This window comes from Python bivittatus, unplaced genomic scaffold, assembly GCF_059951505.1.
Source record: "Python bivittatus isolate LINGU-HERP-01145 unplaced genomic scaffold, Pbiv_v1 ctg000190_np1212, whole genome shotgun sequence".
Taxonomy (NCBI): domain Eukaryota; kingdom Metazoa; phylum Chordata; class Lepidosauria; order Squamata; family Pythonidae; genus Python; species Python bivittatus.
The window spans coordinates 10,957,337-10,977,400 of record NW_028277042.1 but is presented as its reverse complement, the minus strand read 5'-3'; the positions used below and the strand labels follow the sequence as shown (position 1 = coordinate 10,977,400).

Genomic DNA, 20,064 nt, shown 5'->3' with positions numbered 1-20,064 from the left:
CGCCCCCGAGGTGCTCGCCGGTCGGCCAGTTAAGGCTCTTACTCCCCGTTTCCCCCCGGATAAAAGCTAAGCATCCCTCGCGCAAGCGTCCTAAACCAAGCGCCCACCCTCGGGCCAAGCACACCGCCCTCCTCCGAGGTTGCCCGGGCTCTCGCGGAAAGAGCCGCTGGCGAGCGCTGCCCCCTGCGCTACCGCGGGTTGCCTCTAGGGGGCGCGGCAGCCTCTGTCAGCCGGCGAGGGGCGGGGCCTGTTGCCGTGGCGACCCTCAGTCAACAGCCTCCGCAGCCGTTCCGCTCTCCGGGGCCATGGAGGCCCGCCCCTCCGTTTCTTTCGGGTGAGTCTGCTTCGGAGGGAGCTTGAAGTGGGGGGAGAGGCTGGGAAAGAGCCTCGTCCAGGTTGGAGACAGGGAGCTGTCACGCCGGGCTCGGGGAAACGAAGGGGAGGCGCGTTGCTTTTGCGCCTGGCTGGTTTCTTCAGCGGTCCTGCGGGAGGTGGCTTTCAGCCTTGTCGCGCTATTGGGCCCCCTGCCCGATTACGAGGCTCAACTACAACTCCCAGCAGTCCCAGTCTGCAAGGTGAAAGGTGAAGGACAGGATGCCCTTTATCTCCACCCCCTCCAGAACGAGTTATGCGGAAGCCCCTCCTTAACGTGTCTGCAGGGGAGGCTGCTGTGGGCGGGGCCACGGCACGTATCTTGTTCCTTACTTGCTGGCGGAAAACAGGTCGCCCCGCCCACCTTGTGGGCCTGTTTTCTGCGGGTAATTCAGATTACAAATCGAAAGTGGGCTGGCTGCAACCTGCTGCCGCTGACCTGCTTTTTGTTAGCGAGGCACAATTAAAGAGACCTTGTTTATTCATTTTGCCATGCTCACTTGGATTTTTTTTAAAACATTGGGTCGGGGGAAAATGAACTTATGTCTCTCTCTAATTATTCTAGGTCTGGTTGTCAGGAAGCTGATAAAAGGTAACTGCAATGAAGAGAAAAATAATTCTGTGTTTAGACTTTAATTTCCATCATCTTCAACGGCATAAACATTGACTGGGTGGGTTGGTTGTCGCCAAACTCATTTGGAGATACAGATGTACAAAAGAAATTTTAGGAATAGATTTGCAAGTTCTGTTAAAACAGTTTTTGCTGTGATATGAATGGACCATTGAATTGAGCCTGCCAACATCTGTTCTACTGGGTAAAAAATCTGCACTTTTTTCTGGTAAAAGATCTAAAAACAACATTTTCCCACAGAAATGTGGAAATATTTCTGGAAATATTTTCTGGATATATTTGCATTCTTCAAAATCCTATGTTCAGGTCAGTATAGAAAAAAGAGAAAACTTATATTAAGGAAATTTATATTCTCACATAAAAAAAAACTGCCTTGGACAAATATGTGTAAAAACGATTGCATTAAAGGAAGTTTATGTTGCTAGCCCCAGAAAACTTATATGCATCGGCTCTGCCTGTTAGAGAAAGTTGGAAATTACAGAGATATAAATATGGTTAAAAATGAACTGTAAAAAAAACCCTCCAGTCTGACCACAATGTTGCTTTATTTAAAGAGGTAGTAAAATGGATCTCACTTATAGTAGAGAGCATGTTGGTGGAAGCTGATTTGAATTCATGTTTGAGAGCATAGGAAACCTGGTTATTTTATGAGAGATTTTGGCCACAACTTCCTGCTACAATGGGGTATTTATTTATTTATTTATTTATTTATTTATTTATTTATTTATTTATTTCAGCTCATTAGCCTTAGAGATGTTTTTCTGTAGCATATGCAGCCAAGGTCTCTGCACCAAACCCTGCATGCAAAATAAGGACAAGACCTAATGTTACAAAAATCCAATCCTTGTCCTGGCTTGGCTTCTTAACAAACTGTATCTGAACCCCTCCAGGCTTTATTACAGGCTACCCTAACCTGCCACAATTCAGATATTTTGAAACCACACAAAACATTGGGAAAGTGCCAGTTTGGGGAAGGCATCTCTGAGATTTGACACTAAAGGGACATTACTGGTATAGCAACTAAAAGCTACTGTACTTCATTTGCTTGCTTTGAAAAACCAGCGGTCACCTCTGCACATGGCCCTTATGCCACTCCCAACTCTGTGCCCCGGTGACTGCATGCCATCATCTCTTTCCAGCCACTGCGTCAAATTATTTCTAGGTTGCAATCTATTAGAAACCACAGTGAGTCCAGTTTCCTACATGAAACACTGGAAATGTGCAGTGTTTGGGCACAGGCTGTTTTTCTGTTGGTGGAAATTTCCGTCTGCCATCCTATGGGCTCTCCCCACTGAGAGTCAGCTGTAGTGGCTTCATGCTGAGGCAGTAACATTTGACTGGTTAGCTGACATGAGGTCACAGTCCTAGAGATGGCACTGTGGCATCTTTTCTTCATCATAGTGACAGTGGTAGTTCCATCCCCCACATCAACCAATAAACAAACATAGGTAGGGAAATGAATTGGCTCAGTGCCATTTTTATCTACTGTCCCGTTGGTCAGGATTCTCAAAGTTAGAAGTCAGCTGCAGTGGGGACAAACTTGGATCGGTTTGAAGTTGTTTGTGAGACTTCAGGGAGTGAAAATTATGGTGTGAAGAGAATGATTGGAGAGTCTCTGCAACTCAGCCTCCCTTTGATCGTAAGTGCTCCAACTCCTGTTTCTTGCTGTACTACAGGGTCTCATTTCAGCAGTTCTCTCAGGGTGTAACTGGTGAAAACTTGCCTGTTGTGAAAGTTGCATCTTGGAAAAAACACAAATATGTGGTGAGCACAGCTACTTCATCCAGCCGATCTTTTCACTTTCGCATAGGCAGAGGCCAGTATTTCTTACAACATCTATTTGCATAGTTCTGTTGCCTAAGCTAGCAAGTTTTAGTCTCAGATACTCAGGTCTTGGAAACTTCCTGGAAATCTTGAATATCATGGGCCTTACTTCCTGATAGACCAGGACAAGCACTACATGACAAAAATGAGGATGCCCTTTTCAGAAGCAGATGCTGGGAGGAGTAGCAAATGTTGGAGTAGACCATTCTATCCAGCTCTTCCTTAAATGAATCTGTCGTCTTGGGGTACAATGGAAAATAGTGTCCAATTGCCAATGTTGAAGAAAGATTTTGCCAGTGGGAGAGGAAAAGATGTCATCTTTTCCTTTGCTTCAAGCAGCAAATCTCTTGGGGAAATCCAGTGGAGGACAACCTTCTGTTTGAAGGACTATCCCATCCAAGTCTACTTTAAGGAGAAATAATTAAAGAGAGAGTGGGATGCCATGAATTTCCTCATCCCCATTACCAACAGTGGGACATCAAATTTGCTAAGCCGCAATTCACTTTATGCTTCCCCACAAGAATGAAATACATTGTATTTGGATTTTAAACTCTTGTCATTGTTCCTAAAGTTACATCTATAGATATAAATGAGGAAATAATCTGTTTTATATAAAGATGATTGATTGATTTTCATCCTCCCAGGTCCAATCTAGTAGCAGCCACTTGTCCACCTGGCCAGCCTATGAACCAGGGCAAGGGATCCTACGGAACCGGAAACCATGCACTCTCCCTGATTGGCAAAGGTAGGTATGGATGTGATATTGAGATCTCAGGCTTCAGAACTTGTAAAAATATCAGGGAATTTTGGGTTCAAGTATACACAGTGATACAAGGAATTTTAAAGACTAACATTCAACTGAAACCAGAACCTTTTTTGGTGGGACTAACGGATAGACAATTAGAAAAAAGCTATAGAACATTGTTTTTGTATATGATAACTGCTGCAAGACTATTACATGCACAAAAATGGAAAGTCTCTGAAATATCCACAATGGAGGAATGGTTGGTGAAGATGACAGAATTAGCAGAAATGGCAAAATTGGCTTGTCTGATTAGAGAAAGGACAATAACTTCATTTATTAGCAACTGGAAGCCCCTTATGGACTTTTTGTCAAAGAAAGAAAAAAATGAACTTGTGATTTATGGGATTGACAATTAGAAAGGATAGACTATGGAAAGAGGGAAATTATGATGTAATCATAGAGAGAAAATATGAATGCATTTATAACCACCATTAAGAAGATCAGAAGCTGCTTCTTTATCACCTTTTCTTTTCTTTCTATTTCCTTTCTTTTTCTTATTTTCTTTATCTATTCACAATTTTTCTTTATTTTCTCTAAAATTTCTGTTGCTTTTGTTAAAAACTTCTTTAATAATGATTGTAAAAAAAGAGATCTCAAGCTTCAAACTGACATTTGCTAGGTGAGGAATGCGGCTTGATGTCCCCCATCTGTTCGGAAGAGGTAGATTCTCTGTGAATGGGAGAAGAAGCCGTAAGTCCATAGTAGGGCAATTGCTGCATTTACAAGGGGGGAATCCCTGGCCTCTCCAAGAGAGGGATCTGATTGCAAGGGGTACTTAGTACAGACAGTCCCCTCCTTGCAAACGTTCATGTTGCGAACTTTCACCACTACGAACAGGATGGACCTGGAAGTCAGAACCGGAAGGCGGGAGAAGGTGGGAAAGGGTTAGTTTCCAGCCCACTGCTAACTAACCCTTCCCCACCTTCTCCAGCACCCCGTTTGCATTTGAGGTTTGAATTGGAGTTGGAGTTCCCAGAAAAGGTTAGTTTACACTGTTGCCGGGTGAGGCAGGAGAGGGGGCAGTGGCAGAGGACAGGGGAGAGGGGGCGGAGGTCTTCTGCCTTGCTGGCAATGGAGCGCACTGCGCCCCGCCAGCCCTGCCTCCACCTCTTCTTTTTTTTTGCTTGTTGGACTTACGAACAAAACGGATTTACGAACAGCCTCTTGGAACGTAACCCGTCCATAAGTAGGGGACTATCTGTATCGGGCCCTTAAGCAGCTGCCTCAAACCAAAGTGATTCTTTCCGAGCAAGATTCTCGCCAAGCTTTTTTTTTTTAGCAAGATTTATTGAAACAGAAGGGGTGGGTTACAAGAATGTTGGCAACTGAGCTGTTCTCATTTAGAACCAATATATCCCTATTGATTTCTTGATTATTTTTTTTTTTTTGGCAACGGTCTCTCTGCCTTCTTTTCACTAAGAATGGAAAAGCTTGCAGCTGCTGTTTGCATAACCCTTATCAGGTTGGGAACCTACCACTGCAGGAAAGAAAATGCTGCCTGAAACTTTAGAAATCTTCTGCCAATAAGAGTAAAAAATACTGGGCTAGACAAGCCTATCCTGAAATACGATACCATCCCATTTTTCATTCCAGCATTACTATTATGTGCCTAGAGGTTTTGAAATAGAAATTTTGCAGCTCCAAAGGCATTGCTTTAAAAATAGATTTTTAAATCCCCAATGCATTGTGCTCTATCGTAAGAGCTTGTGACTAGCACAAACAGGAGGGGGGGGGGCGGGGGGGACTCTTCTGAGGCCATAAGCCAAACTTGGCTGTGAGTGGCATGCTTGAGAGGCCTGCAGTCCCCCAAATGGTGAGCCTAGGACGAAAAGCAGCAAAAATTAAATTGGATGTTTAAATCCAATGTTAATTGGAGTTACTCCCCCATATATTTAAGCATCTATTCCTGCTGTCACATTTAAAAAAAAAAAGTTGGATGGCAGTTTTGGAGAATGGGTCACCTCAGGCTTTATGAGCACAACTTCAGGTCATAGGATGCTGAGAATTCTGTTACGAGTCTGTAGTTCCCCCAGTTGGAATGCCTAAGATTCTCTAGAAAGAGAACTTGACTTTCAGCTGCTGTATCTGCTGGGGTGGCTATGATGGTGACTTTTCCGTGAATGGTGTTTGTCATTGTGGCCGTACGTACTGAATTTTCATCCTGGGAAAAGGACAATATCAAAATGAAATACTAACATTCTGTCTTTCAGCACCAACAAGCCTCCAATGCCACTTTCAATTTCAAAGCCACGCTACCTTGAAGATCTAGAATCCTATTTGCGGGCAGAACTGCAAGCGCTCGACCTAACCAAAGGAAAAGTTCAGGAGCTTAAACTCCAGGTTTGAGAAGCAGAGTTCTACAGGGAATACAGAGAGCTTTAAAACTTGGGGTTCAGGACTCCACAGTTTGTATTTTATGGTCTTTGGAACATCTTTGACAATAGCGGCTAAACATAATCATGGCTTTTTGCTATTCTGAGTTGAATATTTTTTTAATTTTCATTTTAGTTTGCATTGCAGTTTTAATTTTCTAGCTTAATCTTAACCTTTTGTAGTACTTAACATATATTTTTCTAGGATTTTATAGTTTTTTATGTGTAACACCGCCTCGAGTCACTTGTATGGTGATATGGGTGGCATACATAAATTTGAAAAATAACAAATAAATAAATAAATAAGCAAGCAAGCAAGCAAGCTGGAAGGTATGCTGTAAAAAGTCTTAATACAGCTTAAAACCAAGAAAATAAAGTCTCCTTCCCTGACTGAAATAGGAAAAATAGAAAATTCTCACTTTTTCTATGGATGGGACATGGCCGCAACCCTTTTGCATCACTGGGGTGCTTACTGCAGTCCTTGTCTTCCCAAACACTAACTCCAGCTCCAGACGCCAAATACATTCCCTACCCCTAGAGTAAAGCTTCATTTATTTAAGGCCGCCAAAAATGTCTTTAAAGGCAAAGGAGGTAGATCCAGAAGCCCTCTGTGGCTACAATAAAAGCAGTGTATGGCTGTCTAGGGAATTCTGGGAGTTGAAGTCCACACATCTTAAAGTGGCCAAGTTTGAGAAACATTGCTGTAGTGCATTATACTTGGGGTTGCTCTTGAAGATGGTTCAGAAATTTCAGATTGTGCAAAATACGAAACCAGAACTTTAGCCAGAATAGTCACATTGTGTCAAGCCCTGGAAAGCTGTCACACTCAAGAAACAAGAAACACTTGGATTTCTAGAAAGAACTTTATTGCTAGTAGGGTAATAGAGCCTTGAAAGCCTCCCAAAATAATCCTCCCTTATAAGTTAATTACTAGTGTAATTAAGGCAGAGTTAATCTAAGTCTCATTCTCACGCTCCCCCTTCCCCTTCTCTGGACGCAAGAATCTCTTCTGTAACAGCCCCATTTTGTCCCTTAACCATCTTGCTGCCTCTTTTGTTTTCTCAAAGTCTGTTAAACCTTCCATCACACACGGTAGGGTGGGGGTTGGGGCATTAATTCTTAAAAGCTGATGGCATATAATGCTAAACCAGAACTTTTTAAAATCATGGTGTGTTAGATAAGCCATAGTGGCTTTGGGGGGCATCTAACACGAAGCTATCACGAAGGGGTTGCACGTGGGTTCAGAACGTTAGAGCTTACAGATGTTTCTGAGTTGGGTTTCCCAGCACGTCTCACTGTTAGCCCGGTAGCTGAGACTGCTGAAACCTGTGGTTCAACAACATGTACAAAGCTGCATGTTGAGCATCCATGCGGTCAACCAAAGAAGCAAGAGTCCTGGCTTAGAGGAGTGTGATGGTCAGGCTTTGATATTAATAATATACATAGCAGAATTGACAGCATTCCTATGTTTTTTTTTGTTTTTTTATTTCTCTCTCTCTTCCCCTCCCCCTCCTTTTTTGTTTAGCCTTATAGAGAAGTATTTGAGTGCTTCATGGAAGAATTCAAAACTTACAAACCTTTGTTGGCTTCCATCAAGAGGGAGTATGAATTGACTATAGGTAAGAGAGCTATGATACCATCTTACCAAATGCTACAGCAATATTGAACAGGCTAATTTTCACAGCTGATTCTTAGCTACGTGGGTCAGAGGGCCAACAGTGGATGTGTAGACGTAACCAGTAAAATAAATAAATGAACTCTTAACTGAGATTGAGAATTTTAAGAAAGGCAAAAGGATTGCTTTACAGTCTATAGGTAGTCCTCAGTGAATGACATTCATTCTGTGGCTGTTTGAAGTTGCAACAGCGCTGAACAAATGATACCTATAACTGCAGCATCCCGCATTCACGCAAACACCATTTGTGACCTTCCCTGCCAGCTTCTCGCAAAGCAAAGTCAATGGGGAAGCCGACAGGGAGGTTTGCAAGTCGCTCCCACCACTTTTTCTCTTGAGGAGCCTGCTACAGAGCACGAGATCCCAGGGATCTCATACTCCATAGCAGGCACTCTGAAGTTTAAGAATTTTAAGAAAGGCAACCGCAGCATCCCCTCTCCCGCCCATCCGCACTCTGTAGCGTTCACCCGCCTGCCTGCTTGTGAGCCACCCAAGACTTGTGACTTCCTGCTGGCTTCCCCATCGACTTTGCTTGTTAGAAGCCAGCAGGAAGTCGCAAGTCACAGTCACATGAGGTCCTCGCTTAACAATCTGTGATCCTCGCTTAACAATGACAATAGGGACTGCCAGGATTGCTGTTGCTAAGCGATGCGGTCACGTGACAACACGCTTTATGACCGCATCACTTGGAGATGGAAATTCCAGTCCCTATGACTTTCGTTAAGCACACTGTACACATAATAATCCTAGCAGTAGTTCTGTTATAGAGGATACCTCTTTGTATAGGAATGGGGAACCTAAGGCCTTCCACATATTGTAATCTACAGCTCCCAGGAGCTATGTCTACCAAAGCTAGTAGTAACGGATGCTGTGAGTTGTAGGTCAGTAACAGGAAGGCCCAGATTCCTTTGTTCCATACTCTGGAAGCAAAGACCTGAACTCTTCTACAAGAAGGCAAAGTATCTACCTCCATCTAGGGACAATCAGTGAGTACTTAAAACACTCCAAGTGCTGACGGGACAGAAATGTACATAAAAATGTATATTGTTCCTTACGTAAAAAATATCATGATCACAATTAGTCTGGATCGTCTGTCCCTTTCTTCTTCTCAACCTTAGGTTGACAACACAGAATTCAAACCAGAGTTTGCCACATACAAAGAGTAGCAGCAAATGATGCACTACATCATTGCCATGATGTAGAGTTCCATCAGGCCACATTGGGAATAGACCGACTTGGGGAACATGTGGTCCTCCTGGGGTTGCTGAGTGACATCTCCCAGCTGCCTCAGCCAGCATGGCCAGTGGTGAGAGATGCATGAGTTATAGCGTCACAATATTTGGAGGCCACAGGTTCCCCAATAGTAATAATAATAACACAGCACTATCCCAGAATCCTTTTATGTAATATATACCTAGGATTATAGCTGGGTTCCTGCATCACACTAAGTTAAAGCCAAACAAATCACATTATGATTTAGTGCAGGGGTAAGCAGCTTTCAGACCCACATACAGCCCCGAACCCTGTTTTTCTTGTTTTTGGTGCCCCCTTCAATTACACAGCAGTTTCTATATGTGAACAAGGCCCCTGAATCACCCAAACATTTTACCTTCTTTCTAGGCAGTAAATGGGATTATAGAGAATCCTCAACAATACTTTCTAAAAAGTAAGTTACATTGAACAGAGTGATGGGAAACACGGTTAGGATCACACTGCTGGTTTTCTGTAGTAATGCTTACGGTTGTCCTAAGGAAAGATTCCATACTGATAGTATATAGAAATTAAGATATTCTAAACCCAGCATTCTTCTAAGGCCATATCCACAGGCTTTGGTAACTTTTAGTAATTTGGAGATGTGTCTCTGACTACTTCTAGCCCATCTGCGGGAGAAGATCTGCTCCCTGGAAGCAGTGAATGGGGTTCTAGTCACAGCCTCTGATCAATGTACTCGACAAATCCTGGCTTTTCAAGAGCAAGAGAAAATTGAAATAACAAAATTGAAGAAGGAACGGCTCTATTTGCTGAAGCTGATTGACAACATGAAGGAGGAAAAATGTTCTCTAGAGACCCAGGTGAGGCTTCACCTTGCCCTATTCATATTTTAAGCAGCTGGACCTCAAAAATTGGATTGTGCATCTTTGCTAGCACAATTGTGTCTTTTCAAAACTCTTCTGACTGCCTTCCCTAGGTCTCCATTGTTGACTTTGTTAAAAGAGGAGCAGGCTAAAAAGAGAGGCACATTGGAGTAGTTCATATGGAATTTGTGATTGTAATTATCAAGCAGAAAGAAAGCAGGTTTGCATTTAATTATTGGTTCCTAGGACAGAGTGAAGCTATTTCATTAGGTAAATATACCTAACAGAATAAAGTATGTTATTGAGATACAATATTGTAGAATATTTGGTGTCCTCCAAAAGTGGCTGAGTTAGTCTAATGGACAAATAGAATGTTAGAATACAGGTTCTTTGTCAGCATTCATCCCATATGTTTGTTTGATTAGGCAGTATGGTCATTTCAGGAGGTATCATCTCCTTGAGTTTTCTAAGCCCACCAAAGTTACATACCAGTTAGCTGATGAAATGTTACTGGGTGAGCTTCCCTTACTGAAAAGAAGATATCACTTTTAGTGATGTGGCCTCCTCCCACTTTTCTTTCATTGTATAGGTGGCTAAACTGAGGAAGACAGTGGCAGAGGAATATCTTCGCTATCTTAATGAGTGTGATGCCCGCAAGCTATTGCTTTTGGACCTCAATGAGATGTACCGTCAGAAGGAAGAATTGAGGCTCACCAAGGAACAAGGTAGAAGGGCTGCAGTTTTTCCAACTAAGAGCAGCCAGTTCATCAACCTCTGCCTCACAGTGGCAAATCACTGAAGTGCAATTTGAAAGCAAAGAACACATGTTCAAAATATTACACCTTTGGTGAAAGACCAGCTCTTCGATAGCAGCAAGAGCCATCCATGCATCCTGTCTTCAAACAGAAGCTGTTCAGATGTCTTAGACTAATCAGCATATGTTGGAGATAAGTTTACCTCTTGCAAGCAAAAAGAAAGCAGCTAAGGGCAAAAGTATGGATGAGGTAGCAAAATAGAAAGAGATTGATCAATAAGGCTAAGACAGTCTTAATTCTATCTGTAGTCAGATAGTCGTTAAAAGACTGGGATCATGAGCAGAATGAGCCAGATTCGAATCCCAGGGAGGGCTATAGCTACCAAGCAAGAACAGAAGGACTGTGGCATGTAAGAAGGAGGGTTAACACTCTTTCCTGCAGCATCCCCAACATATAGCTTCCCAGAGTCCTTTGGGAGTTGGGTGGTGCCTAAATTGAATGAATGAATGAATGAATGAATGAATGAATGAATGAATGAATGAATGAATGAATGAAATATATCACCCCCCAAAAGGCATTAATATGCCCTGAAGAGAAATTCTCATTCATTGGCAGGTGAGACGGAAGAAGCCTCTTCTCCACAGCAGCACAATCCCAGTCCTGCTCATTGGAACCCTAGCACTGATTTACATTTTTTTTTTAAATGTACTTTCATTCAGTATCTGATCTGGATCTTGGCTCCCTTGTCCTTGACTCTCAGCTGATTGCCAGTGGATTTTTTTCTGCTTAGTGATCTGAAGCAGGGTTCCTCAACCTCAGCAATGTTAAGATGGGTAGACTTCAACTCCCAGAATTCCCTAGCCAGCTGGCTGGGGAATTCTGGGAGTTGAAGTCCACCCATCTTAACGTTGCTGAGGTTGAGGAACCCTGATCTGAAGGATCAAACTTGTTAGACAGAGGGGAGATGAACTTGAGCCTGCCTTAGCAGGTGGGAAGGTTTTCCCATTCTGGTGAAGGGTTATAAATTAAGTGCCATTTTCAAGTGTCCCTTGAGCCTTCCTGGATTTCTTTCTTCTCTTAAAGATGTTCTAGAGGAGGACACAGTGAAGTTGAAGGTTGCATTGAAGGTAGCCCGCCAGGACCTCACCAAAGCTCAAGTGGACCTGAACACCATGAAGGCAAACTATGGAGATGTTGTGCCCAGAAGAGAGTTTGAACTGCAGAAACAAAAATACAACTATTTGGCTGAGAAGGTACCTAAGGAAGAAACCTTTCCAGGTTTGGTGGATTCTTCTCCATGATGGAGGAGGAGATCCAGAATTGGCTGTCTTTTCCCACTCACTCTAGAGGCAGAACTTAACTAGAAATCAGCAAAACTATCTTGGGTAAGAAGAGATTCTTTCTAGTTCTATTTATGCCTGATCAGAGTTTCTTCATGAACTCTCCATGTTCAGATTTCAGCAATATTCCTGGTAGATATTTTAATTCATTCTCCACCTCCCCAGTCCAGAAGTCACCCACCCAAAACTACATACCTTGTGCTCATTCCCATCCTATTTTCCTTGCCTTTCAGATGGTAGCCCTTCAGAAAGATTTTGATGACCTCCGTGAAGAATATGAGATAATGTTGGATGTGCACAAACAAGTTGCAGAGGATCGAGACCGGTACTTCAACGACCTCATCAATGTCCAGCGGACATCCACACCCCGCCCTGACTGGAACAAATGTGCAGGTATAATTTAGCGCAAGCCTTGCCTTAGGTTTTGGTTACACATATTTTTACTGCTGGGTGATAAAAAATGCGAGCATTACCATAAAGTGCTCCTTTTCATCTCAGATTCCTGTCCTGTCTGATATTATATTCCTCTTCCTGCAGAAGTGATTCTTGGTGGCACTGAGCGCTGGAGCAGCTTGTCGTTGGGCAAAACAAGTGACCAATTGGTAGATGTGCTTTTGGAGGAAATCGGCGGGGGACTCCTGAGAGAGCGTGACACCTTCATGGGGCGGGTATGGCAGGGCTTACAAGTCCTTGGGACTTCTCTGCTACTGCAAGTAGAAATTCAGATGGATTTCTGGGGTTCACTTACCCAAAGAGCTTGGTCTAATCCCAGCTTAGAGATCTCTTCTCGGTCTTCTAGCGCAAAGGGGGTGGGGGTGGGGGGTGTTCAGAAAGGGAATTCGTTCCAACCTGCTAAACAAACATATTTTCTGCTTTAGCAAATTATTGAATGGCCTTGCAAAATGTTCCAAGCTCGGCTGAAATGCGCTTGGAGATCAGCGTGTTCTGGGAAATCCTGTCTTTGTCTCATCATGAACCTGGCTATCACACACAGCCAGGGGTGTATATATAGCCTGGCCTCATTCAACAAGCAGCCTGGAGTGCACCGGTGTGAGATTGGGTGCACCAACGTGTTCTAGATGTGTCACTTCCATAGCTTTGCACAGCAGCCATTTCATTGGGGATCCAGCGTAACAATGTAATGCTGTGAGTTGGGTTTATGGGTTTGATTGATCTAAGCAGGTATTTGACGTTGCCCACAGTAGGCTACTCTTTCTCTCCACAGGGAAGAAGTGAGAAGATTCCCCCATACCTGAGGTGTGATGGCCTGGTTAGAAACAAAAAGCTGTCCAAGAAGGAAGTAGTGGCCCTTCTGAGGGAGATCTGGAGGGAAAAAATTATATCAGATCAACAGGTCATTTTCATTTTCCTCTCCCTTTTCTTACAGATGCATCAGAGGCACCTGGAAGTCTCTCTAGAGCTGACATCCAGGACAGCATGGGTAGCTGAGGGGTTGGGTTTAGCCTGAGGAGATCCAGGAGCCTCCTGATCATGGAGTTCCCTGGGTGACTTGAGTTAGTCAGTTTCTCAGCCCAGTCCCCCCAACAAGGTGGACATTGGGGTAAAATGAAGGGAGACCTTAAGTCAGGAAAAAAGGCAGGAGTTCAATGCAAAAAATTGCAACTAAATAAATACATGTCCCTGCTGTGTCTCACCACCCTGGCCATAAGGAAGCAGCCCGCATTGTTAGGAGAGAAGAAAAGGTTTGGGGCTGAGGAGGCACTTGGTCTCTGTGCACAATATCAGAGACACACTTCAAAAAGTGGAGGAGGCAGGATGAAAACAAAATCTAATTTAATTGGATTTAAATGTAGGGTATTAATTAAAATTAGAGTATGCAATTACTGTCCTTACTTGCATAGTATGAAGTAGTCATATTAGCAAGAGACAATTTAGCAGCCACTTTGGGAGGGGGGTTTTGGGGCCTTCATCCTAGAATGTGGGAGGCCACATGCAGACCCGTGGCCTCAGGCAGCCCATCACTCATTCGTGGCCTGGTGGGAAGGGTCTTTGGATTTACAGGCGAGGAGGGAGGGTTTCCTGCCCTCCCTGCATGCTTCAGGCTCAAAATCCTTCCTCCTTTCAGTGCCTAGTATTCAGTTAAATTAAAACCTTGATATAGTTGCTAACTCTACAATTTACAGGATATCCAACTTCAGTTCTAGCATCTGTTCCCAAACCTTCTGCTCTTTTACAGAGAGGGAGACGATCTAGCCTCTCTGAATTCTTCCTAAGCTTCTTTCAGAAAAAATACGGCGAAGCTGTTGCTTTTGACTGGACTTACACCATCTATGAAAACCTCAAGCTCTTTCGGTCAAATGAAATGATGTGCTTGTTTCTTAATGTCCTGACAGGACGCGTGAGTATCGTACTTGCTTCAGGTTCCAAAGAAATACGTAAATCTGCTCACACCAGTGGTGGTTACTTTGGGACAACGGTCAAAAGGACGGGAGCAATCCTTGGCTGGGGTACTATTTTAGATGCGATATTTTGAAGCTTGATGAATTATTGATAGAGCAGGGTAAAAATAGTGTCAAGTAGTTATTTTTTCTTCTGGTAAATTTCCCTGCCCGTTATAGCTTAGGATAAATGGTGTACTGAAAAGCTTTTTAAAACGGGGCTGAGTACTAGCTGAATAGCTGTAGATGAACTGGTCCATGTCAGCTAGCTGATAGAAAAGGGATGGTGCGTTACATCCTGAGTCTGCCTTGGCCACAAAGTGCCAGCACACTCCCCCCCCCCCCTCTGCTAAAATAAAAGTTCAAGTCTTTAAAAGGCTAGTGACTTTGCATCTACTGACCAAGCTGGCTATTGTAGTCTGTTGCTTGCTGGTTTGGCTACTGCTGCTGTTCCTGTTCTCTGTTGCAGGTTATTTAGTTGAAATATTTATAGCTCGCCTATTAGGATCAGATCTTGTGGTGGATCCCAATCCATACAAACAGGATAAAACAATAAAACCAAGGAAAATAATAATTAATGTACATATTGTACAGAGAGACAAAAGGCATGGATGCAGCTGCAAGACAAGATAGATGAACAGCTACGTTAGCAATCTGGATTAAAGAAAATTCTAAGTTTAAATCAAGGAGAGGCAACTGCTTCACCTGAGAAGCACCTAGGAATGGGGCAGAGTGTGTTATAGGCACCCCCACAGTGTAATTTCTGTGGGAGAGCTTTGCCTGTTCACAAAATGGTGGCCACAGTAGCTACCATAAAGCAGCCATTAACCAAAGACAAACTGAGTTTACCTCCTGCTGCACTTTCTAGCCCTCCCCATCCCAAATGTGGTCAATCTTGATCATCCCAACTTAGTTTTCTCTCTCTCTTTTTTTTTTCTGGTGGGATGGGCAGATGTCCAAGTAAGCCATCATTGTACCAACGTAATCATTTTTATTTTATAAGGAAATCTGTGGGGCCTACTTGGCCCAGAGGTTTTGTTGGAAATAAAAATGCTATTACAGCTGGTGTTTTGGTTTGTAACATGCCATATTAGAATAATAGCAGCAGCAGCAGCAGCAGCAGCAGCATAATCTTAAACCACCTTGAAGTAGGTTGGCCAGAGTACCTGACAGGCACCTGTGGTTTCAGTGAATGAATGGCCTAACTCTGGCATCGCTGGAGAGAAATAACTTGACCTGCTGAGCTTTAATTCTTGATGGGGTACCTCCCAATGTCAAGCCTATCAACGTCAGAAGGGTCATTAGATGATGCTTGAATGAATATGTCCCTGCTCAGGAACCCTCCAGAGGATAACCATGCTGGCTAAGGATGATGGGACTGATTATCCAGATTGGGGAGTGCTGCTTCAGCTTAATGCTCTTGCCATCTGTTTCACAGATGGATGAGGGAGTATACCACAATCACCTCCTGGAACTTAACAACTTGTTAAAAGAACTGACTGCTGTTGACACTGAAAATACTGGCCAGCTGTCACAGGAGCAGTTCAGGTAAGAGTCAGGATGTGTAATCTGTACCTGCCACAGGACAGTGAACCAGAACTGGAGGTCTAGAAATACACACACATTTTGACATAGGATGATGTTTAGTGTTTTGTAGTATTACAAATATCTTGGCCGCATGCTAATCCAGATTATTGAAAGATCTAGCATGTTATTCAAATCCAAGGTTTGAGGTTGGGTACCTTACCTGAAATGGTTTTCTCCTTGCACTGGGACTTATGAGAGGAAGTTACTTTGAAAATAACCTTCTTCCAACCTGTGGATAAAGTGACAGAAGGCTAAGGCCGCTTCATTCATTTTTGGGGTGCGTAGCGAGTGAAACTAGGGCCAAAAAGTAAAAGGAGGAAGTAAAGTTTCACCCCACCACATCCACTGTGGTCCCAAACCTAACTGGATTGCCACCATTTTTTAATCTGTTTTTTTTTTAAAAAAGAAAAAGTAGGAACTGGGAACTGGGAACTGGGAAAAGTGACTGGCATACCACTCAAGATTGCTATTTTCTTGCAACCTGGGGCAGCCCTCAGGTTGATAGGTCATTTGGCGGCAGAACCTATCTGTGGCCAAAGGGGACGGGAAAACGAGCTCCAGTGTTCTGCACAGATATTTGATCAGCTTTGGGGGGAGAAAGGTGGCAGGTTTGAAAAAGCTAATATAAGGAATATTAGACTAGTTTTTTTTTTTTAATTGCATATCAATTTCAGACAGACAGCCAAAGCTAATATGTTTTCTTTCTCCTTCTACAGCCTTGCTTTGAGGACAGCTTTCCCACTAAAAACAGAAGAAGAGATTCAGGAGTTACTTGAAGCAGCGGGCTTCAAGCCAAATATTGATACTGTTATGTACAAGTTGTTATTCTTAGAGGTAAGTTGGGCCATTGGATAAGATGCAATTCAGTATTTATGGGGAAAGGGCTGGGATGGGTAATAAGAGAAAGCATATACAGTATAATCAACCTTTCTAAGTGAAAAAAAAAATCTCTCAAGATTTTGGCCATTCTTGGAATACAAGTCTCTTTATGTGTACACACACATACAAGTATATTTGGGGGTCCCACAGACATCGTGTGGGGTGTCACAGGCTGCTTACATTGTGTTACTAATTCCTATGCCAAGCTATATATCACAGTTTGTAAATGACAGGGCGCTACATTAAAAGGATTTCCTAGGACTTCCAATTATGCCATTGTTTTTAATTGATGGAATAAAACTGAGTTGAATTCAGAGCCTACTTTTCATAGCTGCCATGTAAGTTAGTTAGTTAGTTAGTTACATTTCAAATTTGTCACCACCTATCTCACTGTGGGGTGACTCTGGGTGGTTTACAGTAAAAACAGAATAATTAAATTAAATAAGAATTAAATGGCTTACAGCAGCCTCCTCTTGAATTTTGCTAACAAACCCTTCCAAAAGACAGTTGTGAAGGAGCATAGCTCATGTAAGAAGACAACCTTGAATTGTAAGAAAAGTCTTTTAGTAAAGGATAATCCATTGGTATGTAACATCTCAGAGGGAGACCTTCATTGTGCAAATTTCAGTAGTGAATAAGGGTAAAGCCAAAATAGCTTGGAATCTCTGTTCAAAAATCTGAGTGTTAATGCTGGCTTGTTCAAGAAATATCTAGAAAGCCAATGACTCTTTGGTCTTCTGCTAAGGTTCCACACAAATGCTAAATTCATACATCATATTAACCCATAATATGGTTTGTCTGGGTTTGGCTTAGCATGCAGTATGAAACCAAACAGTGTGGACTGATAAACTATGATTTATGGCTTTGCCTGGGTATGGAACTGTAATTGGAACAAGGACTGCAATGATGTCTGAATGGCATGTTAGAAATCCCCAGCAGAATATAATGATTGGTGTGATTGACCCTCCCCTCAAGGACTGGGATGACAGGGAAAAGTTGTAAAAGTGGGTGAGCAATGAACAATTTCATTAAATTAATAAAATAATGTCATTTCTAATTATGTCACTCTTTTCTCGCACCCAAACTCAGAGAATCTCTTATAGCAATCTCTATTTTCTTACATCTCAACTGTTTCTCATGTTTATGCTAAACCAAGTATGTGAGCAAGATGAAAGGGAACAAACCCCTTAGACATATTCTCTCATATTTACAAAACCCTATATGCAGAGCAGAAGCAGAATAAGACAGCTTATGTCAGCATGTGGGGTTTTGTTGCTGGTGGGAAATGAAAGGGTTCCACCTGACCCCATGGCAAACATAGTAGTTGTCTCCGTGTTTTAGGAACCTAGCCAATTATAGTTTATCCAGTAAATCACGGTTAAACAAGTCTTAGTTTTAGAAATGCGGAAACCCAGCTAGTGAGTCTTCTGTATTCTTTCACAGTGGGAAAAAAAGATGTTCATTGTAATGTTGAATAATCACCTACAGTTGAGAGAAGGGAGATGTTTATTCTGAAAGGAGACGGCAACAACGAACATGCTCCTAAAGCACTCATATTCATTTACAGGATGATGAAGGGAAAACAGAACCCCTAATTACAAAACTTAGGAACCAGTATGTGATTGAGAAACAGATGTATCTGAATGAACTACGTGCTGAACTAGGAACCTTGATGTGAGTATCTGATCTTCAAAAACTGTACAAGTCTGAGAATTTGGTCCAACTTGTTGAGTTCCTACTGAACTTAGTGGGAGCTGAGTCCCAGTGGATTAAATAGATCTAAATCTAAATTCAGTTAAGTATCATTGCAAACTTCTACTTGCCACTTGCTTTTCACTTGCATTTACTACTAGCCTTTGTCTGGATCCAAACTATAGACATTTTCATCTTTAAATATTTCTAGTTAAAAAAGAAAAAAAGATAGAGGACAAGAGGGGAATTAGTTCAGTCAACAATGCAAGAGGGCAAACTAAACATATAATATGTAAATGCCCTGCCCTGAAGTTTTTATTTAATCATGTCATTTTTTTGATGTAGTAAATTTGGAGGAACAGGCAGTGTCAACTATAAGTGGGGTAACTCTGAAAGCAGAACACCAGTGATTTAGAATGAGGATTGACTTTGGAAGGATTATCTAGCATGTTTTTATTAGAAGTCTGTATCTTTTCAGTGGTTGCTTCTCTCTCTTATTTCCAGGGAAGTTAGGCCTGATGATCTGAGGGCAGGTTTCTATATAATTGACTCTGGCTTCACTGAGCAAATATTGGAATCTTACGTCTGTTATGCCTTCCAAGTTCCCAAAGAACAACTGGACCCTGCTGCCTCCATTCCTATAGAAATTCTGATGCAGAGGCTTATGGCTGGAGATATTCATCGACAAGGAACTGCCCTGGGAGAGTCAAAGCATGTGCCCCCACCTCACGCAGCTGAAGAAACAGAGCATCTCAGCCTCTAAATCAACCCGCCTCCTCTCCCATTCTGAGATTCACTGAAATAATCAAATCTGCTAAGACAGAACTGAGAACAGCATTGCCCTGCCGGAGCTCGCAGCTGATAACTGCACCCCAGAAGCAAAGCTGTGATTCCAGTCCTTTTCTTAGGCTTGGAGAAAGCCTAAGAGCATTACAAAATCCATGGCATGCGCTATTAAAATATCTGTTTTAAAATCCATGTGAAACATTTAGTTTGGAGCATCAGTCTGAATAACTAATTTCCAGTAATGTAGGAAGAGTTTAAGGTGAATTTGACAGAGCCTCAGGTTGTTTGCAAAAAGTAGCAGTACTTTCTCTCTCTATACCAAAAAATATTCTACAACTGGAACCCATGAGGAAATTATTATAAAGTGACAGTTCAGCCAACTGGATGTTAAAATGGCTTAACCCTATGCAATTTCAGAAATCTTTACATTTTATAACTTTTGCACTACGCACAGCCCAATTGGGGGCTAGAAAGTGTAGAAAAGACTATATTTTTAACACAGAATCCAGGGCAGCCAAGCAAATGAAGAGATATTAAAGCTAAATTACAAAGCCAAACAACATAACCATTTCTTTCTGGTAGTTCAACATATTTTTGCTAAACCCCAGTTTGCACTGAAAAAGAAAGGGAAGCATATCAAGTGTTGGAAATTGATAGTTTTCAGACTAGTGATTTAAAAATGGATTGTATGGTTCATTTACATAAGCAATAATGTTAACATACAATAAACTCATGCCTTAGAATTTTGTACTAGAGGATTCTTTTTCAAGTATGTTGCACAGCAACTGATATGAAAGGATCAGATTAGGGATGAGAGAAAAATTCATTTTGTCCACATTTTTGACCTAATGCATACTTTCCCTCAACAGCAT

At 42.3% G+C, this 20,064-nt stretch overlaps 1 protein-coding gene across 2 annotated transcripts; it reads left to right on the top strand.

Moving 5' to 3' along the window:
* Positions 1-155: 155 nt before the first annotated feature.
* On the top strand, positions 156-19,924 carry TSNAXIP1 (translin associated factor X interacting protein 1). Of its 2 annotated transcripts, XM_025169388.2 has the most exons (17): positions 156-334; positions 938-964; positions 2,680-2,767; positions 3,472-3,572; positions 5,843-5,972; positions 7,530-7,623; positions 9,555-9,751; positions 10,344-10,479; positions 11,593-11,762; positions 12,083-12,242; positions 12,387-12,517; positions 13,075-13,203; positions 14,047-14,208; positions 15,687-15,796; positions 16,552-16,669; positions 18,282-18,388; positions 18,911-19,924. In XM_025169388.2, exons 1-17 carry the CDS (start codon positions 306-308, stop codon positions 19,167-19,169), a joined length of 2,148 nt encoding a protein of 715 aa, XP_025025156.1. In that variant the 5' UTR covers positions 156-305; the 3' UTR covers positions 19,170-19,924. The 2 variants fall into 2 exon arrangements, with proteins under 2 accessions (XP_025025156.1, XP_015744301.1); XM_015888815.3 differs by lacking the exon at positions 2,680-2,767 and having other exon boundaries at positions 221-334; positions 18,911-19,922.
* Positions 19,925-20,064: the final 140 nt, after the last annotated feature.